The 19,410-nt window shown below is 50.9% G+C and overlaps 1 protein-coding gene across 3 annotated transcripts; it reads right to left on the minus strand.

The window, feature by feature from the left end:
• Positions 1-922: 922 nt before the first annotated feature.
• GABPB2 (GA binding protein transcription factor subunit beta 2) lies at positions 923-18,902 on the minus strand. Of its 3 annotated transcripts, none has more exons than XM_063946992.1 (9): positions 18,623-18,902; positions 12,512-12,616; positions 11,587-11,754; positions 11,283-11,477; positions 10,854-10,992; positions 9,526-9,633; positions 8,377-8,556; positions 7,465-7,577; positions 923-6,853 (listed from the first exon to the last, which is right to left on the minus strand). In XM_063946992.1, exons 2-9 carry the CDS (start codon positions 12,614-12,616, stop codon positions 6,563-6,565), a joined length of 1,299 nt encoding a protein of 432 aa, XP_063803062.1. In that variant the 5' UTR covers positions 18,623-18,902; the 3' UTR covers positions 923-6,562. The 3 variants fall into 3 exon arrangements, with proteins under 3 accessions (XP_063803062.1, XP_063803061.1, XP_063803063.1); XM_063946991.1 differs by having other exon boundaries at positions 9,526-9,636; XM_063946993.1 differs by lacking the exon at positions 9,526-9,633 and having other exon boundaries at positions 18,623-18,898.
• Between the last annotated feature and the right edge of the window lie 508 nt (positions 18,903-19,410).

The raw sequence follows: 19,410 nt of genomic DNA on the forward strand, positions 1-19,410 counted from the left end.
TAAATTACATAGCACCTGGCTTACACCCCATCACTCACTGTAGCGTGGTCACCAGCTTTCTCCTACCTGCCATACTAATCCGACACCTCAGTTATTTGTTAATTTAATTAAATCAGCACTTTTGTCGTCCTTCTGGTCTGCACCTGCTTTACTCCTCCTTATAAGACTGCTGGACTCCCAACAATCTAGTAATGCTTATTGCATTCCAATAACACTCTTCCAGAAGCTGAATAAAGGTGACTCCTATTAAATTCCCTGGCACTCACCGGGCTAGTCCCAGGCCATCCGCAATGGCACCAAGCTACAGTATGTAACAATACATTGCGCTATCGTACAATACATTGTGTAGTGTGTGTGGCAGTGCAATGTATTGTTACATCATGTTTCACCGTCTCTGGATCACACCATCATATGGCATAACTTCTCAAAACAGAGAACTGGTTCTTGCACCTGACCCCTCAATCAACAGGATTGGGTCAGGTTTGGCCACAATTGGAGAGAATCTTCTCATCTCAATTTACACGTTCCACAATTCTTACTGCAGTGGTTCTCAAACTCGGTCCTCAGGACCCCACACAGTGCATGTTTTGCAGGTAACCCAGCAAGTGCACAGGTGTATTCATTATTCACTGACACATTTTAAAAAGTCCACAGGTGGAGCAAATGTTTCACTTGTGATTCTGTGAGGAGACCTGCAAAACATGCACTGTGTGGGGTCCTGAGGACCGAGTTTGAGAACCTGTGTCTTACTGCATACCGGCGAATGTATGGTATGTGCCATGACTTGGGTTATTCCAGTACTGTCCGGTCCAAATGAATCTCGCTCCACGTTTTCACACCGTCCTCCAAACTGAAACAATCGCCGCAGCGTCCAGCACCCTGAGCCCAAGTGCGAGCGGAGTCGTGCCAAACTGCGACGGTGTAGTTCAAAATATAAGTCTTTTATTGAAATATAAAATTCTTTACAAATTAGTAGAAAAAGTATAGAATACAGACCGAACATCACCTCATCTTATTAACAAAATACTTTATGTAGCTTGCACAGGAATCATTTGCCATGGAAGAGTACATTACATTTCACTTGGGATAACAAATAATAATAATTATACACTGTACATAAAGCTGTGAAACCTGACCAAGTGACAAAGGGGAACAGATAAAGACTGATCTATGCAATCATACGATTGGTTAAGAGGTGTGGCAGGACATTTATATGTATATACAAAGTAAGCATGTCTTATCGTGGAACACCAGATGCTGTGGAACTACATATCCCAGAATTCCCTTCGTTTTGTTGTTGGCATGCTAAGACTGTGGTAGGGCATGCTGGGATGTGCAGTTCCGCAGCAGCCACAAGTTATGTACCCCTGCTTTAACTCGTGCTTGCGAATCAATAAGTTACACTGAGGCCAATCCACCGCCATCTGTCGCTTGCAGTTGCGATTTCAATTTGGGCCAGTGGAGTTTATAAAGGAACAGAATCCGCTCCAGAGAACGAGACTTTTGGGGGGGGGGGGGGGAGCGGCTGACGGGGTCACTTCACTAGCAGACACACATACACATTGCAAACTGCCAAAAATGTGTTAATCCCCCCCAAAAAAGTGTGTGGGTGGGGGGGGGGGGGGGGCTTACATATAACAAATATAAATAGGGCAATATAAAGTATACATACACACACTGCCGGTTTCTCTGGCATGTAAACACCTAAAATTCCTTCCGTTTTAATATCCAGAGCTGTGGTTGTGTAGGGTGGCCGTGCAATGTAAACTCACACTGGACTCATTGTTAAATAGGAGGTAAGATACAGGTTTCAGTCATATAGAGGTTTCACGTCAGATCCTCAGAATCGTATAGATGTAGGTGAAACACAAACATTAATTAACACAATCCAATTATACATGACCTGGAAACTTCCCAGGTTTGCACTTAAGGGGGGTACTCACGGGAGAGATGTGTGCTGAGCGATCTTAACACAGACCGCTCAGCACACATCTCTCACCCCGCTCAGCACAGCGCGATGTGCTGAGCGAGGGGGAAAGCCGACGGGGGGGCCGCTCACTTCACACAACGGTGAAGTGAGCGATCCGCTAGATTGAGCCTGCATGCAGCTCAATCTAGCATCGGCGACAGCGATGCGCGGCCCTATCGCTGGAGGGCATACACACGGCAGATCCGTGCTTAAAATCTAAGCAATCTAGCAAGATTGCTTAGATTTTAAGCACGGATCTCTCCGTGTGTACCCCCCTTTAGGCACGCATCTTATTCTCTGTATTAATGTGCTTTAAACAAACGGAATGCAGTCCATTTGCCGGCAGTCAGGATACGAACGCCGGAAACCCGACAGCTGACCATACAGATAGCCGGAATCTCGTTGAACAGGGGCTATTCCCACTCGTGGGTGTCCACAACACCCATAAAGTGGGAACAGAACCTGTGGCGAGGGTAGCGAACCACCACGCCCGGGATGCCGGCCGTTGGTAAATCATACTGAACCCCCAAAAAAAATCAAGGGCATTTTTTTTAAACCGCAATTTACTTTCTACAACCCCAGGAGTGAAGGCTCAGTTTACGGCGATGGTTCTGAAGGAGATGGCCAGTGAGGAGTTAATGAAGGGTGATTGCCACCAAAGTCACGAATATTAAGTGAGCTATGAAAGGCTGTCATGGCAACAAGCGTCTGCTTGGGGGAACTTCGTCGGAGCCGAGTAACCGTCCTGCTCTGCCTTTGTGTTCTGCAGTAATATAATTCCGTATGGGCACGCCAATCCCTCAGCTCGGCACCCTGTGAGTGTCCACGTACAGACAAAGTTCTTTTTCGGCTGGGATGATTGGAAAAAAAACAAATTTACAACCAGATAAAGAACAGGTGCTACACCAACTAAAGGGAATTGAAAGACACTAAACTGATATTTATTTTGTTACAAGTAAACTGAATTAATCTTTACAATAAGGAGGAGAAAGGGGGAAAAAAAAAAAAAAAAAAAAAAATCAAGGATTAGAATATTTTTGCTACAGCTTATGTTATAATATTCTCTCTCTAACCTGCAGCCTGTTAAAAGTTGGTCAATTAAAGTAGGGGCAATATGCCGCTGTACAACTGCATACAAATTATCCCAATACATCACAGACTTGCCCGCGCACCTCCACGGTTGTGAGGGAAAAATTGGCTATTGAAGGGTAATATGATGTGCCGTTCCGGAACATGATGTATGCATGTAATTGCATTTACCCTTAGTCTATAATTAAAAGCTCCTCAAAACACAAAGAAAACCCATTACCAACATGCGGGGGGGACAGCAGTTGTGAGGCCCAGCCCAATATTCATCGCATTTACTAAGAAGAAGCGACATCGCGGCAGTAGCGCAGATTCACATTTATCTAGATCACCACAGGTGCATCACAAGAGATCTGCTGTAATCAAATCCTAGGTTAGTTCCTCACGCCTCTTAGAGGTCAGGTGTTCCTACTTCCGGCCTCCAAAATGGCAGCCTGCCCCACCTTACTATAAAACCATGTTAGATTTTAGCAATATACGATTTAAATATATTGAAATGATTAAAACAGATCATGCACAAGAAATAAAGCATTATAATAGCACAGGATGACCTGTTCTCGTCTATAGAGGTAGATTGTCCAACATGTCTTACACATATCTGTATAGGTCATACAGCCCAGCTTTCCCCGCACAATTTGGGAATATATCTGATGCTGGGAATGGCTTTTCCTCTGGCAGCTAAGCAGTGAGGGATGTAAGGCGCAGCACAGGCTGCAGAACAACAATGCATATATAGGGGTTGGGTACAAAATCCTGGCAGTGAGAATCCATATGGCCAGGAATTCAACCGCAGCATCCTGACAGTTCCCAAACTACTTAAACTCTACCCCTAACCATCCCTGCCCGCAGCCTATCCTTAGACCCACCCCCTACTTAGCGTTCACACCAGGCAGTTTTAGCAGGGCACCGCATCCTGCACTTATGGCGGTGCCAAGTTGAAACAGCCGGCCAGGGGCCCCCCTGAAAAGTAGATCTTAAGGACATGCCCCCTTTGAGGCGCATGCAATAGTGCCTGACTGACATACGCGCTGCCAAACTCCAGAGTGAACGCTATGACGCTGACCATGGGAATCCTACAGTCTGTATACTGACAGCAACCCATAAAGGAACGCGCATATATCCAGGATTACACCTTGTTACGTTTACTGTGCAAGCAGAACATTTGCTTTTCCTTAATACAGCAAGTATTTAAAGCAAATTAAAAGATGTAGAAGTTAAAATGCTCTCTTCATAATCCCCCCCCCCCCCCCTGATATATTTTATATGCCCCTCTCGGATCATGCAATGTTAGACAGGCATTCAAGCCGACTGCAAACCAATCTGTTTCCTTGCCCTGTATAGTAATCACAGACTCTGCAATTAGGGGGTTACTAACCTGCAGGAAACTGCCTCCCACTTCCTTACCCTGTATAGTGATAGCAATACTACAACCATGGTGATACTAACCTGCGGGAAACTGCCTCCCACTTCCTTACCCTGTATAGTGATAGCAATACTACAACCATGGTGATACTAAGCTGCGGGAAACTGCCTCCCACTTGCTTACCCTGTATAGTGACAGCAATACTACAACCAGGGTGATACCAACCTGCGGGAAACTGCCTCCCACTTGCTTACCCTGTATAGTGATAGCAATACCACAACCAGGGTGATACTAACCTGCGGGAAACTGCCTCCCACTTGCTTACCCTGTATAGTGATAGCAATACCACAACCAGGGTGATACTAACCTGCGGGAAACTGCCTCCCGCTTGCTTACCCTGTATAGTGACAGCAATACTACAAGGGGGTTACTAGACTACAGGAAACTGCCTCCCACTTGTTCACATTGTATAATAACAGCAATACTACAACCAAGGGGCTACTAAGTTACAGGAAACAGTTTCCCACTTGCTTACGGTGCACTACACCAACAGGTCAATTCTGGTTCCTGAATACGAGTAAATAATCCTGAGCCTGACTGGTAAAAGAAACAAAAATAAAAGCTCAGCATACAAACTGAAGGTATATAAAAACTTAAAAATCAAAAAAGTTTAAAAAAAAGACTTTGTATCCAACAGGAAAAAGAAATGTACGCATACCATATAGTGTATAGTTCTATTTGCACCAGATGTGCCTAACCTGGATTACAATTAGTTTTATCCAAATGCTGAAAAGCCAAGTACAGACATCGGTTCACACAGGTAATAAATAATCCCTCCCCAGCTAGATACACAGACGGCTCACTAATTCATTTCTCCATGCTTCAAAGCCCGGACATCTCATGTCACTCTGCTGTCCGCTAATAGCACTTTCCTGACTGCACAGAACCGGGGGTGATGTTCCGGACGGGATACGCTCTACAGCTTTGTCCAAGTTGTTCTGCTATGAACTAGCCAAAGGCTACAAAATTGGGGTAAGACCTGCTGCCAAAGTGAGGTTCCAGAACACTGACGGCTCAGAGGGTTACTGACAAAATCTTCAATCTCTACTAGAATCCTCATCTGAGGGTAACGAAGAGAAAAAAAAATAATGGTTTAAGATGGAGCATCAAACTAGGACTCTGCTCATTGGATGTTCTTCCTACAGGGATAAAATCAGTACACCAACTGCTTGTACCCAGAGTTTAAAATCTATAAAGATTTACAAAAAAAAAAAAAATAAACACTTCACCTCATTTTTCTGAAAACCCCTGGAACTCAAGACAGTTTAGTGTTCCTCACAGTAAGTGGAGGAAAAAAAAACGCAAAATGACTACGTTTGAGAGCATGATAGAATAACCAGTCTACAATATTTTGGATAAAAAATAATTATAAGAACACATGCAGCATCCTGTATTGTGAATAAGCCAATAGCAGCCCTGGGTGTGCGGATTTTTACATGCATTGCAAAGGTGACAAACACCCTTTTTTTTTTTTTTTTTTTTAACAAGTATTTTAATTTTAGCCTTTAAGGTATCCACCTAAACGTTCTTCCTACGTAACGCAAGAGCACAGCGTAGAGGGTAGTGCAAGCAGCGGTGCGTCATGGAGAATGTGTCTGCACATAAGGGTACAAGGGGGAAATAAAAAAACAACTGGAAAGTACGGAATGAGAGTCAGCACTTGGTGAGAATATATAAATATAAAGGATTATAGATATGTCAATTTACATTATTAAACAAATAAGTTGTAGGCAAAAAGGCGTTGGCCTGTGGATATCCAACCACGACGAAGAAACGAGTGACTCCCTGAAGCACTGCTGCACAGAACTCGCGTTATACGGGTTGCATTTTAATGCGCAGACAGGGGAATATTTTTCAGGAGAGCCCAGAGGCAGCCAGGAGGTATCTGGCATGGAGGCCATGCAAAAACATGGTACAGCAATGAGAACACTGGCAGGGCTGGAATCCGGTTTCACTGCTGCCAAGTCTGTGCATGCCTAGATGAGAGCTGCAGTTCTTCAATCATTCAGCTGAGGGCGCACCACGTGCCTCTGGCAGCTCTCCCGGAATCTGAGGGAAAGTTCCCTATTTACAAAACCCCTCGGTCACAGAGCAACACCTTCCATGGGAATGTCACAGTGATGTTCCACTGTCTCTATCTCCGTAACTTCCGTCCCTTCCAGTTCCTCTGTGGAGATTATGATTGTATCTCCGTCCTCCAACAGTGCAAAGCTGTCCCCATTGATGTGTTGGCGTGCCAGGTTTTCCAGTTTTACCCGGTAGCCCTCAGCCTCCTGTTCCTTCTCTAGAAGCTGCTGTCTGTATTCACGGGCTCTGCAGTTGGCTTCATGCAATTGTTGTTGTAACATTTTCCGGGCTTCTTCATCGTGACTATCCTATAGAAAGAAAAAAAAAAAACCACGAGGACAGGTAATAGACATTGAGGAAACTTTAGAACAGAAAACCGGTGGTTTCGGCTGCATTGATGCAAATCCACGCTTGATATAGCAACACATTGTGACAGCCAATCCCACAGTAGCTAGAGAAACCGCACCCACATCAGCCATTAAATCCCACGCTTATGCCTTTATAGCTGCAACACGAGGCCAGCAACCGGCAAAACCTGGTTCGATACATTCAGCCAAAGCTATGGGGACTGCTCTACCAAGAGACCTTAATATGTCTCCAATATCTGTTCCAGACCAGTCATATGTAACGGGGTTCCAAAAATGATGCAGAAAACCTAAGAAAGCAGCAGCTTTCCATGAGTGTACTAAGCACCAGAAAGAATCTCACCCCAAGTCTATTTATATAAAATACTAGTATATTTGCCGGGTTACCTCCTTCTATTACCACCACACTCATTGGCTATCCTCTGTTCTGGCAGGTCTCGCCCCATCTGTCGCAGTGAGCACCATTGGGGCACATGCGCACTGAGAAGACGGGGCAGACGTGCTGACATTATTACGTAGAAAAAGAACACAGCACCCTGATGAGCTAAACTTACCGTATTCTCTTCTGCGACTGCTTCAGCCTCTTCTGTCCTGGCCTTCTTGGCAGGAGGAGCCTCCACCTCGGTCACCACCTCCTCTATGACGTCCTCCTCCGGTATTGCAACAACTGGAATAGAGACGACCAGTTACACCATGGAAATGCCACCGAAAGTCTACCACAATAATTACACGGAATGAACCCACTGGGCATTTAACTACTGCAGGGCAGGTAGGATTGTGAGGACATCAAAAGTAAAAGTCAAACACAGAACTTCTGTCCCCCCCCCCCCCCGAGTACATTCGTATCCCTTTCACACCACCGTAAAAACCTGGGTCATTGTCAGGTTAACATGGGGCGCGGCTCGGGGTGAAAGGGTTAACCTAGGTCACTGGGTAGCTATCCCGGGGTTACAGGCCAGTACAGTAAACACGAGGACAGGTAATAGACCTGTAGGGACAGGGTAACCAAAGTCCCGGTTCACTGCATAGGGAGAACCACATTCCTGGTACTTAGAGGTCATTCCCACACACCGGCAGAGGTGAACCCCAGCACTTTACCATATCCACCCTGCGGCTTGAACGGTTTTCAAGATGCTGTGACGCCGCTTGAAACCTGTATTCAGTGACCTGAGCTGGACCCCGTAATGTGGTCTGAAAGGGGTATCAAGACATTTTAACCTCAGCCATGTCCTTGATGACAAACGCTCCCTGATATAGCAGCGGCCAGAAAGCTCTACCTAAGCACAACCATCCTTCATCCTGCACTATGCTTAATGCACGCTATCTGTAACCAGGTCCCAAATCTCTATTTGTTGTCTAGGAACATCAGGAGGCGACTGACCTGCACTAGGAAGAAATACTTTATTAATACAGGTGACTGATCAGCAACGCGGTAGGAAACTGGCATCACCCTGCTGTAAATTTACCCTGATCTCCGTTCTGGATGGTAACCAAGAGTGGATGGCGGATGTGGTCTGTGGAGAACCCTCCGTGCAGGTTGCCCAGCTGAACGCCATCTGTGACGATCGTTATCACTCTCTGGCCTCCATTTTCCACCATCTGCCTGACAGACGCAGCATCCATGGACACGACTTCGGTAGTGGAATCTGGACGGAACACAGACTTTGCTCGTTAAATGTGGAACACGGAATTTAACCCAGATGTTTCCATTTCCTAAAAGTCGTTTAAGCAGATCTTAAAATCTTAATATTTTCCAAGCAGGAGAAAAAAAAAGAAAAGAAAAAAAAGACCTATTTCTTCAGCTGAAAACATAATATAAAAAAAGAATGAAAGTGCCGTAACACCAAGGTAATGTCCAAAAAGGTCTAATGATAATCATTTATATTTTAATAGGATTGCTGGAAGACTCTGGGGCATCAGAGGACTATGCATGGCCGGTTCCCCATCCACAGCTCTCAGCTTGGGAAACTAAACCCCCTGGGACAGGGTTACATACTATTTACTATCAAGATCCCGACAGCGGCATCCCACCTGCCAGTATGCCGGCAGCAGGACGAGCGCCAAGAGTCCCCTTGCGGGCTGGGTGGCTCACCACAGGTTCTATTATCACTCTATGGGTACCATGGACACCAACGAGTGGGAATAGCCCCTGTGCGCTGGGATTCCGGCGTCGGTTTCCTGACCGCCGGGATCCTAACAGCCGGCAAATTGATTGCATCCCACGCGACACTTTAACCTCGATAGGAAAAACACTCTGCTAGTTGCGCTGCGTGTTAATTAATCCTAGGTTTCTAATTAATCTCCCTGAAAACTCATTACACAAACGCGTAATTGATCACTCAACCAATTAGTCAAAAGGCAGCATTGTACAATTGGAACCACTGATTGCATAACCAAATAGAAAACAAACTGCTGAGAATGGGCGATCGCTGGGAAGTAATCCCCGGTAATAGCGCAACCGAAAACACCGAAAGATGCACCACATGTCCACATTTCAGACCACCACTGGGTCATCCAGACAGGCTTTACAGATACCGCAGCTTGGTGCCTAGAGACGCCCCCGACCAAGACCCCAGAATAGTTTTATTCACATAGGTTATTTCTCCATTACTCACTTCCAGTACCATCAGACCCTAAGAGGGGCGAGGACGCCTCTGCCAGCGCTGCCAGGGTGGCCAGCACAGAATTGGAGTTAGTGATATGAATGTTCCCTCCATTTCTGGCTGCTGAAAAGAGACACGTTATAGAAAGCATGGACAGAAGACACTGCATATTCATATTATACAACCAGCCAGTACTGCGCGATGCACAGAAAACCCTCCGGCGCCACCTAGTGCACAAAGTCAAGCAGTGCTTCCATGTTTCTGTATTGATTGATCTTTATGTATCTCAAGGGTACCAGCAAATGCCATATTGTGCACACAGCCTTTTCAATACACCTTTTCAGTATCAATTTACTAGGAACCAGTCACACAGAAATGAGACACCGTACCTAAAAAAATACTTCATTATACCAAATGCCATAGGAATTTCAAAGATCTTTCCGACTGCTGACACCAGTCAGCAAAGCATATCCCGGGTACCCTAGCCCAAGGCAGTGAGGGATCCCTATGCTACACTGGGTGGGGAAGAACAACTATGAGGATCGTTTGTCTAGAAATCAACAACCCTTTCCGGATAAATGCACGATGAACCCTCCCTATATAGGACACAACATAATCTACTGCACAAAAGAATCTAACAGACAACGGCTTTCACTATCTTGGTGTTTCCGCATACACGCTAGAGGTAAGACTCTCATACCGAACGCTGCTTATATGAATAAACGCAGATGTAATGCTTGCTGGGATTTTAAGATACCCTACTACAAGACTCTCAAATTCAATGATGGAACTTTGGGCCAAACTCATAGATGGATTCAGTTTACACCCAAACACACAGCAGCGATGTGTAACCATGCTAGTACAGTAGGAACCATCTGATGGATAGAGACCCCCCTTGTGTTGAATCTCCATCTGGAACCAATGACCACATAAGTAATCCTCGGGTTATTCAGACTGGCCCTCACGGCTCCATAGTCTGCGTTGGAAAATTTAGACCTTGCCACACGACTGTTTTCCGGAACAGAGGCCGGAACCGTACCCAAGCAGCCTGTCATTTGGCTGGGGATCTGGTGGCACGACGCGCCACAATACACATGCAGAACAGGTCCTGGCAATGCGCAGGCACCCTACCATTAGAGATGTACGGAAAAGTTTGCGAGTTAATTGCACTAGATTAACAAAACAAAAAAAACAAGCCAACTGAAAGCCATCTTTAGACACTAATGTAGATTATGATTAACTGCGCTGCGTCATCACAGACAATAGATGAAAAGGCGATAGCGTAACTCATACGCTGCAATATGCAGCATGACCCCGCAGAGCCGGACAGTTGTGCGTACCTACGGACTTCATGTTGGCTGTAGACACCAGGTTGGACAGGTTTGCCAGATCCCCTTGTGTCAGAATGAAGTGCGGAGACGAGCCAGTGATGGCGTTTGTCCTCATGGGTTGTACCCGGATATTGCCCTGCATGGATTCCTGGGGGAGGGAAGGAGATTAATGTACAACGCTGAACGTTTACATTCCCAATTTCAGGGCATCAATGAATGACAATATGATCAACAAAGCGATTCTCTTCTTATCAGGCAGCTTTAGGTTTAAAGGGCACCGTGTATTGTTCACCACAGACAGGAAGTCTGATGTGCAAGGGCAATAATGCTCCTCTCTATTCATCATCTATCTATACATACACAGTGCCCTCTAAGGGGTGTGAATACTTTTGCAAGGATATATATCTATAAATGTTACTTAGGGAAAAAGAGACTCACTTGTAACATAATAAGCAGTTCGGGGTTGTTTTTATCCAGGGCAATGTCAAAAGCGGTTTTCCCAAACTTGCTATTGGCATGGACGTCTGCCCCATTCTTGAGGAGCAGGTCCACCACGTCCTGGTGGTTGTGCTCCGTGGCCCAGTGCAGAGCGGTCATTTCTAACATGTCCTTGGCGTTGATATTCGCTCCGTTCTACGGGGGAAACGTGACACTGTTATACAGAGCGCAGCAGGGTGGTACAAACATGCCTGTAATCATTGCAGCTATACTCAGACCCCTCCCTCTGGGCGTGGTTATGTACCTTGATGAGCAGGTCCACTATATGGGCGTGTCCCTCAGCTGCTGCCATATGCAGTGGGGTCCTGTCCACCTTTGTTCGGGCGTCCCTGCTGATGCCTGCCTGGAGCAGCACTTTGACTGTAGAGAAGTGGCCGTACTGAGCAGCCAGGTGTAATGGGGATGTTCCAAGCTAGAAAATACCACACACACTACAGATTAATGCAATGGCATAGTACTTCAACTCAACCCACGGACATGCAATGGCGCAAGGTAAACGTTAACTATTAAACCAGGACATTTTATTAATACATTGTACATCAAAGTGTTGGCATACGTGATAACCGTCAAGAAGCTTGGCGTCTGTTTACACCGTTACCCGTACCGTATCTGTAATCCAGGGAGGCGCACATTCATGTATAACGGCATGCACAGATATTGGGCAGGCACTTAATACAATCACCCTGGACGGTCAGATATAGGTTAATGCCCAAGTTATCTGAAAGCCCGCCCCCTGCCCATTACATACTAACCGGCAAGGGTCCATACAAGCTGCTATTTGCTGCCCACTGGATCTACAATGGCAGCGTGACAGCGGATCTGGAGCAGCAGGTTTCATCTCCAGTCCTCAAGTACCCAAAAGGGGGAAGGTTTTCTAGATTTCATTAATATCACACTTGTTTCAACAGACAGAAATCCTGAAAACATGCCCTGTTGGGGTATTCGAGGACTCGAGTTGAGAATCACTAGGTCTAGAGTGAACCAGACGGTCACCATAGAACATGGATGACAGGACAGGTAAAGGAACAGTGGGGGTTAGGGGGGAGGTTAAGGTTAACTTAGATTCTCACCCCTCTCTATATGACCGCCAGCATCCTGTACCCAACCCATACAGACTACAGATATGGGTACAAGGTACAGACTCTGAGGGCTCACTCACAGGTACATACCCAGTCGGTGGTAAAAGGAGCCCCGTTCTGCATTAACAGACGGACTTCATCATCTTCTCCATTGCGAGCAGCTTCTAACAATCTTTTCCCCAGGTCCAACGCCATCTGGACACGGACAATAAAAAACACATAAAGGCAATTTAGGATGAGGACTACTTATATTTGGAACCAGTCCCACTCTCTTCCAGGTCACACGGACAAAACAACAAGAACACACAGCTGACAATCAGCAAAGTACAAAGCAGCAGTGGACAGACCCAGGCGATTTGTGGTGGCGTTTGGGTCAGATTGGAGGGAGAGGATTAGAAGGGGAGGGAAGGGGATGGGAGGGGGTTTGAGTAATGGAGGTTAGGGGAGGACTGGATATGTACTGGGGGTGAGCACTGGAGGGTAGGGGGGATTGGGGTGTGTATTGGGGGTGAGCACTGGAGGGTAGGGGGGATTGGGGTGTGTATTGGGGGTGAGCACTGGAGGGTAGGGGGGGATTGGGGGTGAGCACTGGAGGGTAGGGGGGATTGGGGTATGCATTGGGGATGAGCACTGGAGGGTAAGGGGGGATTGGGGTGAGCACAGGATGGTAGGACTGGGGTGTGTATTGAGGGTAAGCACTGGAGGGTAAGGGGGGATTGGGGTGTGCATTGGGAGTGAGTACTGGAGAGTAGGACTGGGGTGTGTATTGAGGGTGAGCAATGGAGGGTAGGGGGGATTGTGGGTGAGCACTGGAGGGTAGGGTGGGATTGGGGTAAGCACTGGAAGGTAGGGGGTGAGCACTGAAGGGTAGGGGGGTTTGGGGGAGAGCACTGTAGGGAAGGACTGAGGTGTGTATTGAGGGTGAGCAATGGAGGGTAGGGAGGGATTGTGGGTGAGCACTGGAGGGTAGGTGGATTGGGGTGTGCATTGGGGTGAGCACTGGAAGGTAGGGGGTGAGCACTGAAGGGTAGGGGGGATTGGGGGAGAGCACTTGGGGTAGGACTGGGGTGGGTATTGGGGGAGCACTGGAGGGTAAGGGGGGGATTGGGGAGAGCACTGGAGGGTAGGACTGGGGTGTGTATTGGGGAAAGCACTGGAGGGTAAGGGGGGGGGGATTTGGGTGTGTATTGAGGGTAAGGGGGGGGGGGATTTGGGTGTGTATTGAGGGTGAGCACTGGAGGGTAGGACTAGGGTGTGTATTGAAGGTGAGCACTGGAGGGTAGGGGGGGTTGGGGTGTGTATTGGAGGTGAGCACTGGAGGGTAGGACTGTGGTGTGTTTTGGGGAAAGCAATGGAGGGTAAGGGGGGGGATTGGGGTGTGTATTGAGGGTGAGCACTGGAGGGTAGGACTGGGGTGTGTATTGAAGGTGAGCACTGGAGGGTAGGGGGGTTGGGGTGTGTATTGGAGGTGAGCACTGGAGGGTAGGACTGGGGTGTGTATTGAGGGCGAGCACTGGAGGGTAGGGGGGATTGTGAGTGAGCACTGGAGGGTAGGGGGGTTGGGGTGTGCATTGGGGGTGAGCACTGGAAGGTAGAGGGTGAGCACTGCAGGGTAGGACTGGGGTGTGCATTGGGGGTGAGCACTGGAGGGTAGGGGGAACTGGGGTGTGCATTGGGGGTGAGCACTGGAGGGGAGCGGGGACTGGGGTATGCATTGGGGGTGAGCACTGGAGGGTAAGGGGGATTGGGGTGTGCACGAGGGTAGGGGTTGAGCACTGGAGGGTAGGGGGGATTGGGGTGTGTATTGAGGGTGAGCACTGGAGGGTAGGGGAGATTAAGGGTGAGCACTGGAGGATAGGACTGGGGTGTGTATTGAAGGTGAGTACTGGAGGGTAGGGGGGGTTGGGGTGTGTATTGGAGGTGAGCACTGGAGGGTAGGACTGGGGTGTGTATGGAGGGTGAGCACTGGAGGGTAGGGGGAACTGGGGTGTGCATTGGGGGTGAGCACTGGAGGGAAGGGAGGACTGGGGTGTGCATTGGAAGTGAGCACTGGAGGGAAGGGGGGACTGGGGTGTGCATTGGGGGTGAGCACTGGAGGGAAGGGGTGACTGGTGTGTATAATGAGGGCGAGCACTGGAGGGTAGGACTGGGGTGTGTATTGAGGGAGAACACTGAAGGGTAGGGGGGATTGGGGGTGAGCACTGGAGGGTGGGGGGAGGATGACTGAGGTGTATATTGAGGGTGAGCACTGGAGGGTAGTGGGGATTGGGGGGGGGTGAGCACTAGAGGGTAGTGGGGAATGGGGGTGAGCACTGGAGGGTAGTGGGGATTGGGGGATGAGCACTGGAGGGTAGGGGGGATTGGGGGATGAGCACTGGAGGGTAGGGGGGATTGGGGGTTGAGCACTGGAGGGTGGGGGGAGGATGACTGGGGTGTATATTGAGGGTGAGCACTGGAGGGTAGTGGGGATTGGGGGGTGAGCACTGGAGGGTAGTGGGGATTGGGGGTGAGCACTGGAGGGTAGTGGGGATTGGGGGTGAGCACTGGAGGGTAGTGGGGATTGGGGGTGAGCACTGGAGGGTAGTGGGGATTGGGGGTGAGCACTGGAGGGTAGTGGGGATTGGGGGTGAGCACTGGAGGGTAGTGGGGATTGGGGGTGAGCACTGGAGGGTAGTGGGGATTGGGGGTGAGCACTGGAGGGTAGTGGGGATTGGGGGTGAGCACTGGAGGGTAGTGGGGATTGGGGGTGAGCACTGGAGGGTAGTGGGGATTGGGGGTGAGCACTGGAGGGTAGTGGGGATTGGGGGTGAGCACTGGAGGGTAGTGGGGATTGGGGGTGAGCACTGGAGGGTAGTGGGGATTGGGGGTGAGCACTGGTGGCTAGTGGGGATTGGGGGTGAGCACTGGAGGCTAGTGGGGATTGGGGGTGAGCACTGGAGGCTAGTGGGGATTGGGGGTGAGCACTGGAGGGTAGTGGGGATTGGGGGTGAGCACTGGTGGCTAGTGGGGATTGGGGGTGAGCACTGGAGGCTAGTGGGGATTGGGGGTGAGCACTGGAGGCTAGTGGGGATTGGGGGTGAGCACTGGAGGCTAGTGGGGATTGGGGGTGAGCACTGGAGGCTAGTGGGGATTGGGGGTGAGCACTGGAGGCTAGTGGGGATTGGGGGTGAGCACTGGAGGCTAGTGGGGATTGGGGGTGAGCACTGGAGGCTGGGACTGGTGTGTATATTGAAGGTGAGCACTGGAGGGTAGTGGGGATTGGGGGGTGAGCACTGGAGGGTAGTGGGGATTGGGGGGTGAGCACTGGAGGGTAGTGGGGATTGGGGGGTGAGCACTGGAGGGTAGTGGGGATTGGGGGGTGAGCACTGGAGGGTAGTGGAGATTGGGGGTGAGCACTGGAGGCTAGGACTGGTGTGTATATTGAAGGTGAGCACTGGAGGGTAGTGGGGATTGGGGGGTGAGCACTGGAGGGTAGTGGGGATAGGGGGTGAGCACTGGAGGGTAGTGGGGATTGGGGGTGAGCACTGGAGGGTAGTGGGGATTGGGGGTGAGCACTGGAGGGTAGTGGGGATTGGGGGTGAGCACTGGAGGGTAGTGGGGATTGGGGGTGAGCACTGGAGGGTAGTGGGGATTGGGGGTGAGCACTGGAGGCTAGTGGGGATTGGGGGTGAGCACTGGTGGCTAGTGGGGATTGGGGGTGAGCACTGGAGGCTAGTGGGGATTGGGGGTGAGCACTGGAGGCTAGTGGGGATTGGGGGTGAGCACTGGAGGCTAGTGGGGATTGGGGGTGAGCACTGGAGGCTAGTGGGGATTGGGGGTGAGCACTGGAGGCTAGTGGGGATTGGGGGTGAGCACTGGAGGCTAGTGGGGATTGGGGGTGAGCACTGGAGGCTAGTGGGGATTGGGGGTGAGCACTGGAGGCTAGTGGGGATTGGGGGTGAGCACTGGAGGCTGGGACTGGTGTGTATATTGAAGGTGAGCACTGGAGGGTAGGGGGGATTGGGGGTGAGCACTGGAGGGTAGGGGGGATTGGGGGTGAGCACTGGAGGGTAGGGGGGATTGGGGGTGAGCACTGGAGGGTAGGGGGGATTGGGGGTGAGCACTGGAGGGTAGGGGGGATTGGGGGTGAGCACTGGAGGGTAGTGGGGATTGGGGGTGAGCACTGGAGGGTAGTGGGGATTGGGGGTGAGCACTGGAGGCTAGGACTGGTGTGTATATTGAAGGTGAGCACTGGAGGGTAGTGGGGATTGGGGGGTGAGCACTGGAGGGTAGTGGAGATTGGGGGTGAGCACTGGAGGCTAGGACTGGTGTGTATATTGAAGGTGAGCACTGGAGGGTAGTGGGGATTGGGGGGTGAGCACTGGAGGGTAGTGGGGATAGGGGGTGAGCACTGGAGGGTAGTGGGGATTGGGGGTGAGCACTGGAGGGTAGTGGGGATTGGGGGTGAGCACTGGAGGGTAGTGGGGATTGGGGGTGAGCACTGGAGGGTAGTGGGGATTGGGGGTGAGCACTGGAGGGTAGTGGGGATTGGGGGTGAGCACTGGAGGCTAGTGGGGATTGGGGGTGAGCACTGGAGGCTAGTGGGGATTGGGGGTGAGCACTGGTGGCTAGTGGGGATTGGGGGTGAGCACTGGAGGCTAGTGGGGATTGGGGGTGAGCACTGGAGGCTAGTGGGGATTGGGGGTGAGCACTGGAGGCTAGTGGGGATTGGGGGTGAGCACTGGAGGCTAGTGGGGATTGGGGGTGAGCACTGGAGGCTAGTGGGGATTGGGGGTGAGCACTGGAGGCTAGTGGGGATTGGGGGTGAGCACTGGAGGCTGGGACTGGTGTGTATATTGAAGGTGAGCACTGGAGGGTAGTGGGGATTGGGGGGTGAGCACTGGAGGGTAGTGGGGATTGGGGGGTGAGCACTGGAGGGTAGTGGGGATTGGGGGGTGAGCACTGGAGGGTAGTGGGGATTGGGGGGTGAGCACTGGAGGGTAGTGGGGATTGGGGGGTGAGCACTGGAGGGTAGTGGGGATTGGGGGGTGAGCACTGGAGGGTAGTGGAGATTGGGGGTGAGCACTGGAGGCTAGGACTGGTGTGTATATTGAAGGTGAGCACTGGAGGGTAGTGGGGATTGGGGGGTGAGCACTGGAGGGTAGTGGGGATAGGGGGTGAGCACTGGAGGGTAGTGGGGATTGGGGGTGAGCACTGGAGGGTAGTGGGGATTGGGGGTGAGCACTGGAGGGTAGTGGGGATTGGGGGTGAGCACTGGAGGGTAGTGGGGATTGGGGGTGAGCACTGGAGGGTAGTGGGGATTGGGGGTGAGCACTGGAGGGTAGTGGGGATTGGGGGTGAGCACTGGAGGGTAGTGGGGATTGGGGGTGAGCACTGGAGGCTAGGACTGGTGGTGAGCACTGGAGGGTAGTGGGGATTGGGGGGTGAGCACTGGAGGGTAGTGGGGATTGGGGGGTGAGCACTGGAGGGTAGTGGGGATTGGGGGGTGAGCACTGGAGGGTAGTGGGGATTGGGGGGTGAGCACTGGAGGGTAGTGGGGATTGGGGGGTGAGCACTGGAGGGTAGTGGGGATAGGGCGTGAGCACTGGAGGGTAGTGGGGATTGGGGGTGAGCACTGGAGGGTAGTGGGGATTGGGGGTGAGCACTGGAGGGTAGTGGGGATTGGGGGTGAGCACTGGAGGGTAGTGGGGATTGGGGGGGGAGCACTGGAAGGTGGTGGGGATTGGGGGGGGGGGAGCACTGGAAGGTGGTGGGGATTGGGGGGGGGGAGCACTGGAAGGTGGTGGGGATTGGGGGGGGGGGGGAGCACTGGAGGGTGGTGGGGATTGGGGGGGGGGAGCACTGGAGGGTGGTGGGGATTGGGGGTGAGCACTGGAGGCTAGGACTGGTGTGTATATTGAGGGTGAGCACTGGAGGGTAGTGGGGTGTATTGGAGGATAAGGAGGGAGCACTGGGGGTATGGGGGGAGGTGTATATTTGGGGGTGAGGGCAGTCAGTCATGTTGGGATAATGATATGGAGGGGAGCAGGGGGCGAACACCGCGTTACACCCGCCGTGTTACACCCATATGACGTGTCTCAGTGCGGGGCACACAGCATTGGGACACCCCGGGAACCGGCAGACACTCGCAGGCCAGACACCCCGCGCCATACATACACACAAGCCCACGGACTATATCACGGAACCTCGGACCGTACTCACCGTGGTTCCCGCCAGCGGAGGCAGCCAGCGTGCCCGCTCTACTCCTGCCCCAGGCCGCCCTCCGATATACGAGCGTTACGATTTCTTAATTATTTAATAAATTGCAAAAGTTTGTGTCCCCCTCAAGATGGCGGCAACACACGCGGAGGAGTACAGAACGGAAGGCGGTAGCATCGCGTCTCATTCCGCGGAGGGATCCGATATTGAAGCAGGCGCGCTGACGGAACTACAGAGCGCGCCCTATGCGCCGGTGGCTGCCGGGACAGGAGCAGGTTTCCATGGAAACGAGCCTAGTCTTCCTGGCCAGGCGGCCATGTTGTCTGCCAATGACGTCACCGTGTGGCTTGCCTGTTACACTTTATACAGGGACATTTCTTTACCAGACCAGACAACCACAGTGTGTCCTCTTACAGTGCTGCTGCTAGCATCCTAGCTAACACTTAAAACATACTTGCCTAGTTTTGAAAAAGCATTTCATGAAGGTTGTGAAAGTAACACTAATAAGCGTTGGCATGTACTGATATTTTTGAAGGGTGGATGTATATTGGGCAACACTAAAAATGTGGCCAAACCAACGAAAATGCGATTTTTAGAGGTCTGACCAGTTACTGTATAGGCTGCGCAGGTTGGTTGCGGTGGGCAACGCCATCTGTAAATGGCATTACCTTATAGAAGCCTATGGGCACTCTCATGCACAGACGACTCCTGTGTCGTAAACCCGGAGGCTCCCACACTGCAAAGGACAGTTCTTATCGGGAGAGCGGTCCTTTGCTGATATACTCATGCAT

Source organism: Pseudophryne corroboree, chromosome 12 (genome assembly GCF_028390025.1).
Source record: "Pseudophryne corroboree isolate aPseCor3 chromosome 12, aPseCor3.hap2, whole genome shotgun sequence".
NCBI lineage: Eukaryota > Metazoa > Chordata > Amphibia > Anura > Myobatrachidae > Pseudophryne > Pseudophryne corroboree.

Coding starts and splice junctions, on each gene's coding strand:
- GABPB2 (XM_063946991.1), bottom strand. CDS start 12,616: ATGGCGTTGGACCTGGGGAAAAGATTGTTAGAAGCTGCTCGCAATGGA. Junction 9,637..10,853: donor AGCCAACATGAAGTCCGTAG/GTACGCACAACT, acceptor GTCTCTTTTCAG/CAGCCAGAAATGGAGGGAAC. Junction 6,854..7,464: donor CAGTCGCAGAAGAGAATACG/GTAAGTTTAGCT, acceptor TTCTTTCTATAG/GATAGTCACGATGAAGAAGC.